Source organism: Chiloscyllium plagiosum, unplaced genomic scaffold, assembly GCF_037043375.1.
Source record: "Chiloscyllium plagiosum isolate Xiang-an unplaced genomic scaffold, Cpla_swu_hap1 HiC_scaffold_12, whole genome shotgun sequence".
NCBI lineage: Eukaryota > Metazoa > Chordata > Chondrichthyes > Orectolobiformes > Hemiscylliidae > Chiloscyllium > Chiloscyllium plagiosum.
The window spans coordinates 71,047,814-71,068,233 of NW_028270150.1; the positions used below are offsets into that span (position 1 = coordinate 71,047,814).

At 41.4% G+C, this 20,420-nt stretch overlaps 1 protein-coding gene across 11 annotated transcripts in view; it reads right to left on the bottom strand.

The window, feature by feature from the left end:
• The window catches only part of dmd (dystrophin), a 2,003,576-nt gene that overhangs the window by 1,561,390 nt on the left and 421,766 nt on the right, over positions 1–20,420 (bottom strand). For all 11 annotated transcript variants that reach the window (XM_087992890.1, XM_087992895.1, XM_087992900.1 and 8 more), the window contains exon 2: positions 12,233–12,294. In XM_087992890.1, the coding sequence (XP_087849016.1) occupies positions 12,233–12,294 (62 nt within the window). The remainder of the gene's footprint in view (positions 1–12,232; positions 12,295–20,420) is intronic.

Below are 20,420 nucleotides of genomic sequence, written 5' to 3' on the forward strand. Positions count from 1 at the left end.
ACAAATGTAACCATCGTCAGCAACATCTGCATCTCAAGGACACATTTTTTAAAATAAAACTCAACACATGCATCTCAAAAGGAGCAAGCATGAAATGTTGACAGAATAAACACCACCCACTTTCAAGATTCCAAAGCTCTGCACTAAATCACTTCAGTACATCGGGCTGTTTGGTAACAAATGAAGGGAGGGTCCCTCCAAACAGCATAGGACTTTTTCACATGCATTTTCCAATACGTATCAGTGCCTTCCCATTATTCACAAAACTAATGAATATACAAGAATCAGAAACTCAGAAAATCAATCCTCAAGGAGTTACATTGGAGAGCACATAACAGTGGTGTGCCTTCACAGAGTATACATTTATTCATTACATGCAATGAAAGGAACATATATAAATAACATACAGGCTAAAATATACTGTTGGATGTGTTTACCTATGGCAAGCTTAATAGGATTTACTAAATGTGTTGGTGACAGCGAATGAAAGAACATCAATACTGGAATAGGCTTAATTTTTATTCTGCTGACAGGTCATCTACTTTGGACAGCTTGGACTCCTTCCACACTGCCTAATTAGACAGTTAGAAATATGACTAGATTTAACACAGCCGACAGCTAAACTAGCCTGGATTTGTCTTAGCCTGATGTCCCTTCAAACACTAAATGCATTCTTCTCTTTACAGAGAAATCAGTCACCTGATAACTGCTTGGAGTTTTCTTGTAATATTCTGGATCAGTGGTGCTGGAAGAGCACAGCAATTCAGGCAGCATCCGACGAGCAGCAAAATTGACATTGCGGGCAAAAGCCCTTCATCAGGAATAAAGGCAGAGAGCCTGAAGCGTGGAGAGATAAGCTAGAGGAGGGAGGGGGTGGGGAGAAAGTAGCATAGAGTACAATAGGTGAGTGGGGGAGGGGATGAAGGTGATATTTTTACCTCGTTTTCTTGTAATAGTCAAGTGTTCCAAACTGCCATTGACTAAATGGCCTCAGCTGCATCTGGACATGAATTGAGAATGTATATTAGAGGAGAGAGAGGACTGCAGATGCTGGAGATCAGAGTCAAGAGTGTGGTGCTGGAAAAGCACAGCAGGTCAGGCAGCATCTGAGGAGCAGGAGAATCGACATTTCGGGCATAAACCCTTCATCAGGATTCCTGATGCCTGGGCTGCTGTATTTTTCCAGTGTCATACTCTTGAATGTATAGTAGAGTAAAGAATAAGGCATCAATTACCTGAGCTTAAACTTTACATACCATTAAAAAGGCTACATTACAGCAAGACTATCAGTTTATTGCTCATGGCCTGTATTCACAGTCTGCACAAGAGATCAAGATTCCAAATATACTCCAATCTGGGCAGATGTAAAATATTTCTCAAAGCAGATGGGATCTTTGTTCCTTTCTAAACTAAGCAGAGTAAGTTAGCATCTTGAATCAGCAAAAACATGTGATGGTCTTGTCTGATCATGAATAGATTTGTGCTCAGCAAAGTCCAGTTTCATCAAACGCAAGTTTGCCAAATGAAAAAGCAATTAATCCTGTGCCACATAAACTAACATTTAATCTAAACACAGGTCATTCAGTGTATTTTACCTATTTAATGCCAGGCTGCAAAATGAACAAGACATAACCATCTCCAAAGGAAGGTGAAAAAATGCTAAAATAATGTGGCTTTTAGCCTTCTCTTAACAGTCAAGTTATCTACAATTGTATAACTGTCTCACTTCCATTCAAGTGATGATTATTCTATACTTCTGAGTCCAGCATTGTTCCAATCAAGTACACTGGCCTCCAAAATACATAAACCATTAATATATGCTCACAAGTGTGCAGGATGTTTTTATTTTCTTGTAGAATGCATTTTTCATTAGCATACGTAAAAACAAACCAGCTTTCTCCTACAATTGACAATGGTGTGTCGGCAACCTGTTTTGATTGACCCACGTATTCACCCAAAATGCAACACATGCACACATCCACTCACTGAAACAGACACTCACCAACACACACAGCCACCCAAACATGCACTCACCAAAACACTTTTCCCAAAGCAGAGACAGAATGAGAGAGAGAGAGAGAGAGAAAAAGAGAGAAGCAAAGAGACAAGGAGAGAGAGATTGTACACAAACGAGGGCGAGGGAGAGGGAGAGGGAGAGGGCGGGGGAGGGGGGAGAGGGCGGGGGAGGGGGGAGAGGGCGGGGGAGGGGGGAGAGGGCGGGGGAGGGGGGAGAGGGCGGGGGAGGGGGGAGAGGGCGGGGGAGATGGGAGAGGGCGGGGGAGGGCGGGAGAGGGCGGGAGAGGGCGGGGGAGGGCGGGGGAGGGGAGGGAGAGGGAGAGGGCGGGGGAGAGGGGAGGGGGGACGGGGAGTGGAGAAAGGGAGTTTGAAGAGAACAAGAGTGTTGAGAGAGAGGAAAAAGTTAGGAAATTGAATTTTTCATCTACATCCTTGTAATAAATAATATTTAACTTCAAATCATCTTTGGACTCCATAGCATTTGTCCCATAACACACCTACCTTCATTCTTTCTCTCACATACACGCATTCTCTCCCTCCACAATACAGTCCCAATCAGTTTCATTCTGTTCCTCTTTTTCAATTCTTTGTGCATTTCCTGCACCATCCTTAATTCCCCTCCAGAGATTCTGTCCAATCAAGTTTCCAACCACCTATCCTACCCCCTCAGCTGTTGTACTATCTCCCAGTCCCACTTAGCTGTCTTTCGAACAGTAGCTTGTTCCAGCAACAGATTTGCAATACATTGCAAACATGGAGAAAGTCTCCCGAATCCCAGCTTGCTCCACTACTCAAAAGCTTGATTGAACATTGCTTCCCATCTCTGACAATTTACCATGGCTGAACGCTTCTACATTTACATCCAAAGAAAGAGAACCCATGCAGCATATTTTCTGCAGCATATGAATAATTTCTTACAAATCAACTTCAGTTAAAATCAGGACTTTATTCTTCATTTTTGCTGCCAAAACAGAACACCATTTTTTGCCACAATATATTTCATTGAGGTTCAGTTTTGAATCTGATGCTTGTCCACTGTGCTACCTGAATGGACATATACAATAGTGGGTCAGTTTTCATCTGTATGAGTGTCTTGTGATTTGTAACCTCCCTCTAAGTTGTCTACATCTCAAGAAGGATAAACATAACAAGCTTCCTCTACTCTCTTAAAGCCATCAGTGTGAACACTGAAGGGGACTGGGCAGCAACATTCCCTCTCATTTACATGCAACATTCCAGTGGGTACCCTGAAGGCCATTCACAAATTTACCCATTTTAAATATATAACAACAAAAGCAGAGGGAACACTGCTAGCTGTGCAAACTTCTGCTCGACCACTGAACTGTGAGAAAGCAAACCTAATGGCCTTCTGGCTTAATTGATTTGACAAAATGATTTTAAAGTAGATAAATATTGACAATTTTTCCCCCAGAGTGAATGAAGAGATATAAAGAGAACCAGAAAGGCTTTTAAGATTTTGTTTCTTCAATATTCTTGTTTCCTTTCCTCTGCTGAAGCTGTTGATTTATGTTGAGTCCACTCCACTGACTTGCCATCCTATTTTACTGCGAATGCAGGTTGTGTGCACTGGAACACGAACTCAACTCTGAAGAACCTAACAATGTGCTAAAGTATATGCAATCCACCTTCTCTCAACTTATAAAATTACACATTCAACTTTCGCTTTTCAGCAGCACGAGGTGTACAATAATTTGAAATGTGCAGCTTGACCTTTTGGCCAATTTGCCAGCGAGTGCTGGAACGCAGCATAATTCCCCCAGTGAGTCCACTCCAAATTATACGACAGGATATTCTTGTCCTTAAAGAAATGCTAAGTTGCTGTAAGTTGAAATTATAAACAGGAAATGCAGGAAATATTTACGCCCAGCAGTGGCTATGGAGGGACAAAGAGAGTGAGTTTGATGCGCTGTGCTATTTGTTATACTGAAGCCTGCATAATAAACACCAGAGAGAGTCAGGTTCTTGTTGAGACAGAGGTCTGGAAGGTTGTTAAGCAATGCTACAGTTTACATTGACATAATATCATAGAGCTTTGCACTTAGTATGGGATCTATGCTTTCTGATTTTTGCTGTGCATTACAGACTCAAAGCTGACTGATTGAACAGCCTACACTGGCCCTGTGATAGAATTTCTGAAGGTGAGGTGAGGTACCTTTACACCACAACATCAGTTTTTGTGAATTCATGTAACTGTCTGGTCTGGAATACCACAACAAAGTTAATGGGCTGCATTGTATGGAGTATTTTGGACCCTGCCATCCCTTCTCTGTTCCAAAATATCATGCAACATTTTCTGGGGAAAGAACAATCGGTCTAAAGTCACTTAATGGTCAATTGGATAAAAATTGGCGATGGCAGAATAAGGGTCTTAAGTGGTTATCAGTAAGGACATCAATACACCCACTGGTGGATGGGCTGCCCAGTGCCACCTTTTCTGCTGGTATGATTAGAAAGGGACTTGATGACGGCAATGGCCAGACCCTCCTCACATGTGCCACTGCTCTTCAAACTGGTCAGTGGGGATCAACTGAATCAAGCCCACATTTTCAAAGGAGAAAAACACTTTCTTTTTTCACGGATGTTGTCAGCCGTTAAGTATTTCCAGCAATTTCTATTTTTTTTTATTTTGAACTGTGTTAGGTTCACTATTGAATAATGCATTTACAGACAGAACCAGTAAAGAGCAATAAACCTCTTAAAATAAAAATAAAGCTTTACCCAGTCAATAATTCTTGTAATTGAACATAGTATTGATTTGTGTTTCTGCTTCATTATTGAGCTTATGTTAAAAAGCCTGTCATAAAATGCTGCATTAGCCTTCATTCCTTGGACAATATCATGTCTTGCTGCAAGTGCCAATTTTTTCTGCCTGTGTCTTTTCCAGAGTACACCATGTAATTTAATAAGCTGAGGAGCTAAAACACATTTTAATGTCTGACATATTATTAAAACCAGATCACCAGCCTTCAGTCGAAGCTGGTCTGGAAACCACATTAAATATTTGTGTTTGAGGTGATCTGATAGTTAAATTATATAATGCTTTCTTATGTGTAAACCTATAATCACTTAGATCAGCTATTAAACAGAGTTCAGGGCCAGGCCCAAAGAAAGTGGGGTTTCTTTGGTTAAAGCAATAAATGAGCAGCCTGTGCAATCAACTAGATAAGAGTGTTTAGTGTAACAGAACAAAGTCTGTTTATGATGAGGGTTACCATCTTGGAATTCTTGTATACCTTTTGAAAAGCATGTGCTTCTAAGCAGAAAGAAGCTGATTAACCACACTCCTGTTTAAGTTTTAAACCATAGATAGGTTTCATAGCATCAGAGTGTAGCACCAGAACTGATTTGCATATTGTTGAACCTCACTGGAGGAGGGTGAATGACAAACATCTCCACCCTCAATGTTGGGAGAGCTCAAGGCAGTGAGTAGAGTCCCAAGCTGTTTAGCCTTTGCTGATCAGACAAATCTTTCATACCCAGTGATCATCCTAGCAAACCTTCTCTGATCTGCCTCTAATGAAATAGTATCTTTCCTTAAAGGAGACCAAACCTGCTCACAGTACTCCAGATGTGGTCTCACCAGCATCTAGTACAATAAGACTTCCCTACTCTCCAAGCCCCTCGAAATAAAACAGGCCAGCATTCCACTCATCTTCCTAATGGCCAAACTGGTCCTCACCCTTAACAATTTCTCCTTTGAATCCTCCCACTTCCTCCAGACCAAAGGGGTAGCCATGGGCACCTGTATGGGCCCCAGCTATGCCTGTCTCTTTGTTGGCGACGTGGAGCAGTTGATCTTCCGTAATTACACCAGCACCACTCTCCACCTCTTCCTCCGCTACATCGATAACTGCATTGGCGCCACCTCGTGCTCCCGCGAGGAGGTTGAACAATTCATCAACTTCACCAACACATTCCACCCTGACCTTAAATTTACCTGGACCATCTCTGACACCTCCTTCTCCTTCCTGGACCTCTCCAACTCCAATAATGACGACCGACTTGACACCGACATTTTTTACAAACCCACCGACTCCCACAGCTACCTGGATTACACCTCTTCCCACCCTACCTCCTGCAAAAATGCCATCCCGTATTCCCAATTCCTCTGCCTCTGCCGTATCTGCTCCCAGGAGGACAAGTTCCACCACAGAACACACCAGATGGCCGCCTCCTTTAGAGACCGCAATTTCCCTTCCCACGTGGTTAAAGATGCCCTCCAACGCATCGCGTCCACATCCCGCACCTCCGCCCTCAGACCCCACCCCTCCAACCGTAACAAGGACAGAACGCCCCTGGTGCTCACCTTCCACCCTACCAACCTTCGCATAAACCAAATCATCCGCCGACATTTCCGCCACCTCCAAACAGACCCCACCACCAGGGATATATTTCCCTCCACACCCCTTTCCGCCTTCCGCAAAGACCGTTCCCTCCGTGACTACCTAGTCAGGTCCACACCCCCCTACAACCCACCCTCCCATCCTGGACCTTCCCCTGCCACCGCAGGAATTGCAAAACCTGTGCCCACACCTCCTCCCTCACCTCCATCCAAGGCCCTAAAGGAGCCTTCCACATCCAAAGTTTTACTTGCACATCCACCAATATCATTTATATCCGTTGCTCCCGATGCGGTCTCCTCTACATTGGGGAGACTGGACGCCTCCGAGCAGAGTGCTTTAGGGAACATCTCTGGCACACCCACACCAATCAACAACACCGACCTGTGGCCCAACATTTCAATTCCCCCTCCCACTCTGCCGAGGACATGGAGGTCCTGGGCCTCCTTCACCGGCACTCCCTCACCACCAGACGCCTGGAGGAAGAACGCCTCATCTTCCGCCTCGGAACACTTCAACCCCAGGGCATCAATGTGGACTTCAACAGTTTCCTCATTCCCCTTCCCCCACCTCACCCCAGCTCCAAACTTCCAGCTCAGCACTGTCCCCATGACTTGTCCTACCTGCCTATCTTCTTTTCCACCTATCCATTCCACCCTACCCCCCCTGACCCATCACCTTCATCCCCTCCCCCACTCACCTATTGTACTCTATGCTACTTTCTCCCCATCCCCACCCTAATCTCACTTATCACTCCACGCTTCAGGCTCTCTGCCTATATTCCTGATGAAGGGCTTTTGCCCAAAATGTCGATTTTACTTCTCCTTGGATGCTGCCTGAACTGCTGTGCTTTTCCAGCCCCACTAATCCAGAATCATCTTCCTAATGACCTACTGCCTCTGTACACAGCTTTCTGTCAAGTGTACAAACAGCCCCCAAGTTCCATTGTGTTGCAGCTTTCTGCATTTTCTCTCCATTTAAATATTACAGTTTTTTTGGTTTCCTTTCCAAAATGAACAGCTGTATCTCCCCACTTTGCTTGACTTATCAATTTCTTGCACACTTACTGTTATGAAAATGTGGGGTTTACAGTACCATTGAGAGTTAAAAGCAACAAATTACCTGACAGAACCAAGTATTTACAATTCCTTTCTCTAACCTATCTTTTACTTTCCCCTACACAATAGTAGCCCAACAAAACTAGTCAGTTAGCTCAGATGGTTCAATTGTGGTGCTAATGATGCCAAGGTCATGGTTCAATCCTCACACTGACTATAGTGCTGAGGTTGGCAGGTGTGTGATGTTTATAGTGCCGTTTCAGGGTTGGTCATTGTTTTACGCCGGCTCAGTGAGTAGCACTGCTGCCTCACAGTGTCAGAATCCCGGGTTCAATTCCAGCCTTGGGCGACTGTCTGTGTGGAGTGTGCACATTCTCCCCGTGTCTGCGTGGGTTTCCTCCGGGTGCTCCGGTTTCCTCCCACAGTCCAAAAGATGTGCAGGTCAATTGAATTGGCCATGCTAAATTGCCCATAGTGTTAGGTGCATTAGTCAGAGGGAAATGGGTCTGGATGGGTTACTCTTCAGAGGGTCGGTGTGGACTTGTTGAGCCAAAGGGCCTCTTTCCACACTGTACGGAGTCTAATCTAATCTACAATGAAAAGGGAGTGGTCAGTTCTCCCAGCTCAACTGTAATAGGTGGCATGGTGACTTAGTGGTTAGTACTGCTGCCTCACAGCACCAGGGACCCGGCTTCAATTTCACCCTTGGGCACTGTCTGCATAAATTTTACATATTCTGTGTCTGTGTGGATTTTCTCCGGGTGCTCTGGTTTCCTCCCACAGTCAAAAAGTGTGCAGGTTAGGTGGATTGGCCATTGTAAATGCAGGGTTACAGGGATAAAGGGCAGGGTGGTTATGGGTGGGATGGTCTTCAGATGGGTGGGGTGGATTCAGTGGGCCAAATGGCCTGCTTTCATACTGTAGGGATCTATGACTGTAGAAAAGCAGCTTTGCCTATATACCCCCAAAAATATGTTTGGGGCGGCAGAGTGGCTCAGCAGTTATCACTGCAGCCTCAAAGCACCAGGGAGCCGGGTTCGATCCTAGCCTTGGGGCGACTGTCTGTGTGGAGTTTGTACATTCTCCCCGTGTCTGCGTGGGTTTCCTCCGGGTGCTCCGGTTTCCTCCCACAGTCCAAAGATGAGCAGGTCAGGTGAATTGTCCATGCTAAATTGTCCATAGTGTTAGGTGCATTAGTCGGAAGGAATTGGGTCTGGGTGGGTTACTCGTCGGAGGGTCAGTGTGGACTGGTTGGGCCGAAGAGCCTGTTTCCACACTATAGGGAATCTAATCTAATCTAAGAAAAAAAAATCCCGATTAGGATTTACAGAAAACAAAACTCCTTATCTCAAAACCAGGCAGCTTTCGTTCTTCTCTGTATTTCGGTCTTCTTTTCTTCTCTTTGGGGATGCTGCTTCACAGGTTATTGATCGATAAATGTACCTTTTGAAAGAGCTATTTTTCTGGACAGTGTGCAGGTGTTGTTGACTCTCAACTGTTCAATTTTCCCCTGTTTTATACCCCCAAAGCATCGGATTGTGTCATTGGCTTTTAAGATTGTCAATATACTCAATCCAAACTGGATTAGAGTTTGATATTTTGGGTGTATAATTTAAACTGATTGGCCTAATTCAAATCTGTTTTGTTGTTTCCAGGCAGCCAGTTACCCTAGTAGCTGGAGCACATGTTACATCAGGACTTTTGTTGGACCAGTATTGTAGAGGGGAAAGTAAAAGATAGGTTAGAGGAAGGAGTTGTAAATAGTTGTTAGTTAATTATTCTCTGTTAAAATTAAAGAAACAAAGTTGTTAATTTTTACTTTAAATAGTCCTTGGCCTCTCAAATTTTCACAGATTACTGCATGGGATAAGCCTTTTCTGTGTTGCGAGTTTACATTAAGCAGGAGAGTTTATCCTGTGTCCTTCCCCAACTTATCAATATCTCTCTGTAGACTGTTTGCACCCCTCTTGCGACCTGTCTTTCCACCTTTGTGTTGTTCAAATTTGGTTACAGCACATTCACTTCTTTCCTCCAAGTCATTGCCATATGTTGCGAACAGCTACAGTCCCAGCACTGATTCCATTGGAACTCCAGTACTTACAGGTTGGTAATCTGAAAAAGAACCCTTAACTCACGGAGTCATAGAGATATACAGCACAGAAACAGATTCTTCGATCCAACTCGTCCATGACGACCAGATATCCCAACCCAAACCAGTCCCACCCACCAGCCGCCGGCCCATATCCCTCCAAACTCTTCCTATTCATATACCCATCCAGATGCCTTTTAAAATGTTGCAATTATACCAGCCTCCACACTTCTTCTGGCAGCTCATTCCATACATGTACCACCCTCTGCATGAAAAGGTTGCCCCTTAGGTCTCTTTTATATCTTTCCCCTCTCACCCTAAACCTATGCCCTCTAGTTCTGGACTCCCAGACCCCAGGGAAAAGACTTTGTCTATTTATCCTATCCATGTCCCTCATGACTTTATAAACCTCTAAAGTCAACCCTCAGCCTCCGACACTCCAAGGAAAACAGCCCCGGCCTGTTCAGCCTCTCCCTATAGCACACATCCTCAACCCGGGCAACATCGTTGTCAATCTTTTCTGAACCCTTTCAAGTTTCACAACATCTTTCCGATAGGAAGGAGACTAGAATTGCACGCAATATTCCAACAGTGGCCGAACCAATGTCCTGTACAGCTGCAACATGACCTCCCAACTTCTGTACTCAATACTCTGACTAATAAAGGAAAGCATATCAAACACCTTCTTCACTATCCTATCTACCTCCACTTTCAAGCAGCTATGAACCTACACTCCAAAGTCTCTTTGTTCGGCAACACTCCCTAGGACCTTACCATTAAGTGTATTAGGTCCTGCTAAGATTTGCTTTCCCAAAATGCAGCACCTCGCATTTATCTAAATTAAACTCCATCTGCCACTTCTCAGCCCATTGGCCCATCTGGTCAAGAACTCATTGTAATCTGATGTAACCTTCTTCGCGGACCACCATGCCTCCAATTTTGGTGCCATTTGCAAACTTACTCACTATACCTCTTATGCTCCAACTTCACACTGTTTCCTGCCCATTAGTCAATTCTCTGTCCATACCAATATACTACCTCCAACACCATGAACTCTTATTTTGACTTAACCTTTCATGAGGTACCTTTCTGAAGTTCAAATACAACACATCTACCTGGCTTTTCTCTATCAACTCTGGTTGGAATTTCCTTGAGAAACTCTCTTTCATAAACCCATGCTGACAGTGCTTGTTTAGCTTATGATTTTTAAAATGTTCTGCTATAAAGTCCATGTTAATTGATGCCAATGCTTTTGCAACAATTGATATTGCACCAATCAACCTACAGTAACCCACTTTTGCCCTGCCTCCTATATTTGCTTTAAATCTAAGTAGCATTTTGGAGAGGCCTTTATCAAAACCCTTCACAAAATCTGACTTTTCAATGTCCATCAATGTCGCTTTATTAAGATTGCTCACAACATCTTCAAAAAAAAACTCCAACGAGCTTGTCAAACAAAATTTCCCATTTGCAAATCCATGCTGACCTTATTTTCATTTCCCAATATTCTGTAGTTTGCAATATACTGCAAAGATGGTCACAGATTCCTTATGAACTAACTCAGACCAATCAGACTTTGCCTGAGTACCATCAAGGTAGGCTTGTTTCTTTTACCACTTGATCACATTGAGGTGAAATATGGAAGGTTCAACGACAATTCAATAATTTTACTCTTTTCTTAAAACAAGTTGGCAATTTTCTTCAGATGAGCTTGGCTAGAATATTAAAATGCCCTTATTTGTGCATTGCACTTAAACTACAGGCAAGCATATTAATCAAAGCATGCTACTGTAATCAAGTGTTTAACAAGCTGGTTTATACCTCTAGGTTCCTCCAGTTATGGTGATAATGTTCACGTTTGAAAAAAAAGCTAAGTAGTTTTCCCAAAGCGGAGTGCTCTTTGTCACTTGCCAATGGTAAGCTTTGATACTAAAATGTACTAATTAGCCTTTGGAGTTCAAAGTGTACACAACCTATGGCAAGTAATTCAAAATTGTCTCAAAAGCAATTGAATACCTTTGCCGATGAAAACAGAATTCCCTTTTCTCTTTTAGTTTCAAACTGAGTCCAGCTTTATGTCCAAAATCTGTTTATATTTCAAAGATGCAATTAAATGCAAAAAGGTCATCTAAAGTCAACCTGGCTCTGCAGGTATTCAGTAAATCAAGCACCACTTTAACATTAGAGTTGAAGGAACTTTATCTCATTATGTCTCAAATTTTCTCAAAGTGCCGAGTTTCAAATATTTGGTCAATAAGAGTGGATAAGTTATGTTATGCATCAAAGGTATGCTTAATTTTAACAAAGATAAATGAATAGAGAAATAAATTGCCTTTATAGCTATCGATAGGTAGGAATAGTAGCAAAGGATGTAAGAACACAACCTGTTTCTTGATAGCCAAGGAAGTACTCCAGATTCAAGACCATTAAATTAAATGGTTACAGATGTAAACCACCAAATAATTTTCTCTTCCCTCAGTTATTATGTCATGAGGAGAATCGATTGGCGCGGAATTATGGCTTCCTTGCACACAAGTTCAATTAACAAAAGTATCCTAAAAATGTCCTTTCCACTTTAAATTCCAGTTAAGTTTTATGTCGTATTTTAGGTGAATCAGATTGATTGATGTACAAGAATATATTTTGCATCTGAACAATGAAAAGTATAATCTCAATCAAATTCCTAAGTCACAACAGTTTTCTCCTACCTTGGCAAATTGTGCATTTATCCATTTTGTGAATGTTTTCTTTTGGACATCTTCTCTTTCATCTGTAAATTTAGAATAAAAAAAATTAAGTAAAATAAGTTTAAAATCTAGATTTTAAATTCTGAATTAAAAAGGTTGAATTTCTGAAGTGAAATTGTAGACAGCTCCCATCATATACTTCCTATTCCTTTGGGTGATGGCACAAGCTAATTAGTGAAGTATCAGATACATGCTCAGTCATCTGCTTGATCAGGAAACGATCAAATAAACCCAGATACTGCACTAAAATGAAACTACAAATGCTCAAAATCGGAAGAAAAGCATACTGCTGGTTACTTTTTTTACCTTTAACCTTACAAATAACTGATTGTGTGTTTATAATATTTGACATATTAATTGAAGAATCAAATATATACCAAACTTAATAGTCACACAAGCTTTCAGAGTGCTGCTCCGTCAATAGGTAGTGCTCCAAAAGCTTGTACTTTCAAATAAACCTGTTGTCCACCCCAGTCCAACACTGGCACCTCCAAATCACACACCAAACTGCCGCTCTATACCACAGACAGTGCAGGTATATGCCCAGGACTCAGTCAAGTTCGCAAGATTCAAATGTGTACATGGCCTCCCATTCTCTCTCTCCCAGGAAGCGTGCAAATGAAGATGCAGAAAGGCAAAATAGTTAGGACAATTGTAAATACATGCACAAGGATTTGTTATACTGTCTTTCCTTCTAGGCACATTAACAGAGAGGAAACTTTCATTTGGAAATCAAACTGGAAGATCAAAATTTGAATTCTTTTTAGTTTAATCTAAGTAACTGAACACATCCAAATTGCATAGGTTTGTCTACGTGTTCATTTGATTGGTTAATTACTAACAAGAATAACTCATGTTATAAAATTAATCCAATTTCGCCAATCACTTAACCCCTTTATCATGTATATCATATCTTGGTGAACATGAAATAACCAATTCCTTGGAAATGCTCCAGCAAACATCAACCAAATAAGTCAAAATAAATCTCAAAACTATTAACATACAACCAAATGTTACATTTTTAACTTGAAAAAATTACAATTTCGCTCAGCTACTCTTTCCTTGCTTTAGTATGATGTGGAGGTGCCGATGTTCGACTGTGGTGGACAAAGTTAAACATCAGGTTATAGTCCAACAGGTTTATTTGAAAGTTCAAGCTTTGGAACATGACCTGACGAAGGAGCAGCGCCCTTAAAGCTTGTACTTTCAAATAAATCCGTTGGACTAGAACCTGGTGTTGTGAGATTTTTTACTTTAATTTAGTATACCACTTTTGCTATGCTTACAAATCTATCCTATAATCCATGCCTTGAACCACATTCCAAATGAATTTCTAAAGACATATAAAACTCAGATTGCTGTTATAGAGTCACAGAAATGTACAGCACGGAAACAGACCCTTCGGTCCAACCCACCCATGCCGACCAGATATCCCAACTCAATCTAGTCCCACCTGCCAGCACCCGGTCCATATCCCTCCAAACCCTTCCTATTCATATACCCATCCAAATGCTTTTTAAATGTTGCAATTGTACCAGCATCCACCACTTCCTCTGGCAGCTCATTCCACACATGTACCACCCTCTATGTGAAAAAGTTGCCCCGTAGATCTCTCTTATATCTTTTCCCTCTCACCCTAAACCTATGCCCTCCAGTTCTGCACTCCCCAACCCCAGGGAAAAGACTTTGCCTATTTACCCTATCCATGCCCCTCATAATTTTGTAAACCTCTATAAGGTCACCCCTCAGCCTCCAACGCTCCAGGGAAAACAGCCCCAGCCTGTTCAGCCTCTCACGATAGCTCAAATCCTCCAACCCTGGCAACATCCTCGAAAATCTTTTCTGAACCCTTTCAAGTTTCACAACATCTTTCCGATAGGAAGGAGACCAGAATTGCATGCAATATTCCAACAGTGGCCTAACCAATGTCCTGTACAGCCGCAACATGACCTCCCAACTCCTGTACTCAGTACTCTGACCAAAGCATACCAACGCCTTCTTCACTATCCTATCTACCTGTGCCTCCACTTTCAAGGAGCTATGAACCTGCACTCCAAGGTCTCTTTGTTCAGCAACACTCCCTAGGACCTTACCATTAAGTGTATAAGTCCTGCTAAGATTTGCTTTCCCAAAATGCAGCACCTCGCATTTATCTCAATTAAACTCCATCTGCCACTTCTCACCCCATTGGCCCATCTGACCAAGATCCTGTTGTAATCTGACGTAACCCTCTTCACTGTCCACTACACCTCCAATTTTGGTCCTTCCTAAGTACTGACGCTTCTTCGATTTCAAGGCATTGAAGTGAAATAGTAGCTTTAAAACTCCATGTTATCTGTCAAAGTTTCACTCTGTACAGAGTCAAAGCCGTTTCTCTCAAACACTTACTGGGTTTCTATTGGCCATGAGTTGCTCTCATTGATTCTGACTTGACTGCTGATAAGGAGAGCAATGATGGACCAAGATTTGAAGCTTTTGTATTCTGTGCATTTTAAAAAAGTACTGCTGAGTTACTACAAATGTTGTGAAGTCATTAAAAATGAAACAGAATTAACAGTAAATTGTATATTATGGACATTAGTACATCATAAAATTGAAAAACATTTTGGCTCCTTCAACTGAAGTCAGTACAATTTGTTTCGCTAATGACAAATCTTTAAAAAATATTCCATTTGAACGGTGGTGATTTCTTAACAAATCAATGGCTCTAACGAAATGAGAGCACATCTATCTGCAATGGAGACATTCTAAGTGGGGAAAACAAGATTAGAAATGCAAAGATCACAGGTAAAGTGTCAACTTACAAACAATATTTGCATTTAAAACAAGGCACTTGAACTAATTCAGAGTTTAGGAGTGATTTATTAGTTTATGAAAGCCAATTTGTCACAAAAACAAACTCCAATTCCTATGTAGAATGGGATGCATGATCCAAATAGATGATGCTGAACACTCTACTGGCCAGCAATACCCATATCACTGTCCACATTGGCTTCTCACCAGCCAAGAATTCCAATCCCAGGCTTTGGGAGAGTTTTCAGGCCCTCCCTGTAGGAAAATGAGGGCCTCAATTTTCTCGAAGTTAACATTCAGTGGCATCACTGGAGAATGATTTTAACCACATCAGTCAGTCACATCGGCCATTCAGTCATGGCTGCTCCTGGGAAAATTGCTGTGATTTGGATCCATGGTAAATGGATGGTGATATAATGCTTCAGTCTTTATTTCAACTCTTTCCTTGTGAGCTTCCTCCAACAAGGCACTGTTGGTCCTGGGGTTAACTTTCTTAATTTAATGTGACTTCCTGCTTAAATCCAATGGTCATTGCCACCAGCTCCAGATGGGAAGAGAGCGTAAAAAATAAATGAAACCTACAAGGTGCCGCACAGGAGGCTACTGAGTAAGACATGGGCTCATGGTGTTAGCGGCAAGGCATTAGAGTGCACAGAAGCTTGGCACAAAGCAGAAGATGTGGATAAAATGATCCTTCTCAGGATGGCAGATGGTGACAAGTGGTGTTCTGCAAGGGTCAGTGTTGGGACCACATCTTTTCACTTTATACATTAACGATCTAGATGAAGGAACTGAGGGCATTGTGGCTAAGTTTGTTGATGATACAAAGATAGGTAGAGGGACAGGTAGAATCGAGGTGGTGGGGAGGCTGCAGAAGGGTTTGGACAGGTTAGGAGAGTGGGTAAAAAAGTGACAGATGGAATATAATGTGGGAAAGTGTGGGGTCTTGCACATTGGTAGGAAGAATAGAGACATGGGCCGTTTTCTAAATGCGGAGAAAATTCAGACATTTGAAGTACAAAGAGACTTAGGAGTTCAAGTCCAGGATTGTCTCAAGGTAAACTTTCAGGTTGAATCAGTAGTTAAGAAGGCAAATGCAATGATGGCATTTATTGTGAGAGGACTTGAATACAGAAGCAGGGATGTACTTCAGAGGCTCTATAAGCTCTGGTCAAACTACATTTGAAGTATTGTGCGCAGTTATGGGCCCCATTCCTCAGGAAGGATGTACTGGCCCTGGAGCATGTTCAGAGGATGTTCACAAGAATGGTGGCAGGAATGAAAAGCTTAACCAATGAGGAATGTTTGAGGACTCTGGGTCGACACCCGATGGAGTTTAGAAGGATGAGGGGGAGGATCTGATTGAAACATACAGAATACTGAATGCCTTGGACAGAGTGGACACTGGGAAGATGTTTCCAATGGTAGGAGAGACAAGAATCCAAATGCATAGCTTCAGAGTAAAGGGATGGCCTTTTATCTCAGAGATAAGGAGAAACTTCTTCAACCAGAGAAGAAGTTGAATCTGTGGAATTCATTGCCACAGAAAGCTGTGGAGACCAGGTCACTGAATATATTTAAGACAGATATAGATAGGTTCTTGAGTATCAAGGGGATCAATGGTTACGAGGAGAAAGCGGCAGAATAGGGTTGAGAAACTGAACAGTCACGATTGAATGGACTGAATGGCCTAATTTCTCCTTTGTCTTCTGATCTTCTGGACATTGGTCTGAGTTTCTTCCTGCCTCTCCACCTCACTTACCAAATGCACTAATTGGTACTCTTGGCCATCAACTTTAGTTTTGAATTCTCTGGAAACTCCTCCTTTTGACTCCCCTTCCTTGACTAATTCCAAGTAATAGCAATTTTTTAAAAAATTCCCTTTCCTTTGTCAAAATATTTAAACAACGGACCAAGTCCGGTCTCTGATTTAGTTCACAACTTCAGGTATTCATTGAGTACTCCAGTATAACATAAATAAAATACAGTGAATGCTGGGAAGTCAAATAATAATAGAAAACACTGGAAATACTCAGCAGGTATGGCAGTGGGGTTACGATTTCAGTTTGATGATTTTTTGCAAGAACTCTTTCCTCATGACTTCCGAAGATGTCATGAAGCTGAAAACGTTCTTAAATCTGTTTCTCTCAGCCCAAAGATGCTGCAAGACATGCAGTATTTTGCTTTTTCTGAGCAGTCTCACACATCTATCCATTTGCCAGCTTGACTAAGTACACAATTACACATAAGCAAATGGTTTGAGCTATCATTCACACAGCATGCCTTTCATCTTATATTTAAAAAGCAATGAAAATAATGTATTTTCAATGATTCGGTGAGATTCTATTCAAATACTATAGTTGTCCTGAGAAAAGAGTCATAGCAACAATTCTCAAGCAGGTGATTTGCTGGAGCCACTACAAAAAGCAAGCCTGACTTTCAGTGTTGGATAATTCTAGTCAAATGGAGGGAAGACACAAACTATTACTTCTCTTATTTTTTAACCTAGAGATGATTTTAAGCACCACTGAATGTTCCTTTATCCTCCCTTCCAAATCACTCATGTTACTTTTTTACCTTTCTCCTTGTGATGATGCTGTTCCTTTAACAAGGTCAGGTTGTCCTTGGTTTTTATTTCAGAGGGGTCGTAAATGTATAGATTCCGATTTGACTGGTTTGGATGGGTTTTAGGGCCAATTTGATGATAGCTAACAGATACTGCCTTGGAAAAAAACACTTTCAAGTTAAAAAAAAGACACTAGTACAATGAAAGGAGAGTGGACAGTTCTCCCAGCTCAGCTTTTCTCCGATTTGTTTTGGTTTTAGGAGTTCGGCTGTTCAGAGCTGCTGGCCAGTTTAAGCTGAGGAATCAAAAGAAAGAGCTACAGGGAAGGTGGTGTACTATGCTGAATCTCTCTGCCATCCCTCTCTCACCTGTAAAACCCTGTGTTTGATTTTAATTTTTTTTGGCAAGGGTTGTTGCAGGTATTTGGAATAGTGTCATTAAGTTGGGATAATCTGTTGGGTTTTCGGAGAGGTTAACTTATTCTGGATTCTGTTCCCTTTTGTTTGTGTTTCATTTGGTACTCTTGCAAATAAATTCTGTTTTGTTTAAAACGGAGTGGTTGGGCCAGCTACATCAGTCCTGGAATATCCACTTTACACCTGCTTAAAACAACTAGAGAAATTAGGATCCAGGCTACATTCCTGAAATATTTTGACGGAGTCTAGCCTGGTCCATAACATCCTCCACAACCAAATCCACTCTTCAAACTAAACTTGTCAAGAGCAGTGCAACAACAGTGAGGGAAACTGAATTAAAGTGGAATTTCAGGGTGGGGCAGTGCGGGGCGGGGGGGGGGGGAGGGGACACAAACTATGATCTTATTTTTTATGCAGAAGTGCTCTTTCATGCAACTGAATATTCTTTTTTACTTTTTCCATCATCAAATCATCCTTCATAATTTTTTAATGATGTTACCACCACCATTAAATCATCCATGTTTTCCCAAGTGAATACTTTATGTGCAAAGCCCATTAAGGACAATGCAAGCCATCAAAAAAAAAATGAGGGAAGAGGAGGAAAAACCTTTTTTTAAAAATAACCTATTTTTTTAAAATCATCCTGTTCAGTAATGTTATTTCTGGAACAAGTGGGAGTTGAATCTGGGCTTCCTGGTCCAGGGGTCAGGATACTACGACTGCAGCACTAGCGAGCCCATGGACACCATTACATTCACCTCACGATAAATTAATTCCAGCCGAGTCCATTTCCCTGCTCACTTACCGTTACCAATAACTCCATGACCTCTCCATCATTACAATTTCCTATTTCCACTCTCATCTCATGGCCCATCACTGTTCTTACCTTAACCCACCTACTGCTGAAACTCCCATCTACACATTTGTCACTGCTAGATTCAACAATTCCATTGCTGTCCTGAATGGTTTGCTACCCTCCATTCTCAGCCAATTTAAGCCCATCCAAATGTCTGCAGTCTTATTCTGTTTTGTGTAAGTTATATCCACCCACTATATCATCCATCCTCCATGTTCTGGCTCCCCAATACCTCCAATTTACAACTGCAAGTCCTGCTTTGCCTTACCTCTCCACAACCTTCTTTGGTTTTACAGTGCATCACTCTCACACCCCAAAAGCTCTGCATTCCTGCTTCTGGTCTCCTGTACATCGTCCCTTCCCATTTTAGTATAATTGGCAATCAAGATGCCAGTTGTCTGGGCCCAAGTTCTGAAATTGCTTCCTAAGTCACTCAATTTCCTATCTCTCCACAAAATTCCACCTTTTCCTAATGATTTTTGACTTCTCCAATTGATCTATATATACCTTACATCCAGGTTTCCCTACAACTCCAAGTAATGCGAGAGAACATTTGCTCTGCAGTATCGGCAAGTTGCACTTCTTAAATCGAGGGTAAAATTTGGCTTGTACACTTTCATCCAAATGGATAATACTCACACAGAATACCTAACCCAGGAAAACTGTTGAAGCACTGAGCATAAATCTTGTTAATGTTTCTACAAATATATAAGGACATTTTCAAAAGACAGAGAAAATGGAGTCGAAATTTTAGCTCATTTCGGTTTCTAAACATTACGATCCAGGTTATGCATATCTTTGAAATCCACCATCAAAATATAGCAGATAAAATGTCAAACTATTACATTTGAAGAATTTATATAGACTTCAACGTACTGAAACTTTAGTACTTATTTCATATTTCAAACTGAAAAGATACACTTTTCAAACTGAAAAGATACTGTCAATAATACACTTATAAACTAATATACAGCTCTGTTCAAAGGATCCACCAATTACTGACTGGTGCTCTTTTTTCAATGTACAAAATATCTAACTGAAATGATGAAAAAATGCTACTTTTACAAACTTAAATACAAAAAGTATTTGTAAAAGGCAAATTCAAATAGTGACAGCTCTGAAATAATACTGTGTAGATTTACACAACATTTCTAATTACATGGTTTTGCTTTACGGACAGCTAGTAATGTTCGTTTCTTTGTGTCTTGAATGCATAATAAATTTCTAATCTATTAAAACCTTAAATTTCATAGCTGGAAACTTATCTAATTTAATCAGATACTTTAAATTGCAAATGCCTGTTACAAAGAGGCTTTAAAACATGAATGGTTGGACGTGCACAAGTGCTCATAATGACAAAAATTATTATGTGAAGATGAAATAATTATGAATTCTTATATGGTTGTTTCAATTTTTGGCAAAAAGTACTTCCTATTAAAAGTAAAACACACACATTAAAACAACGTTATGCATATAAATGGGACAAAAGAATTGTCGACTGCCCTGTAGGAGGTATAT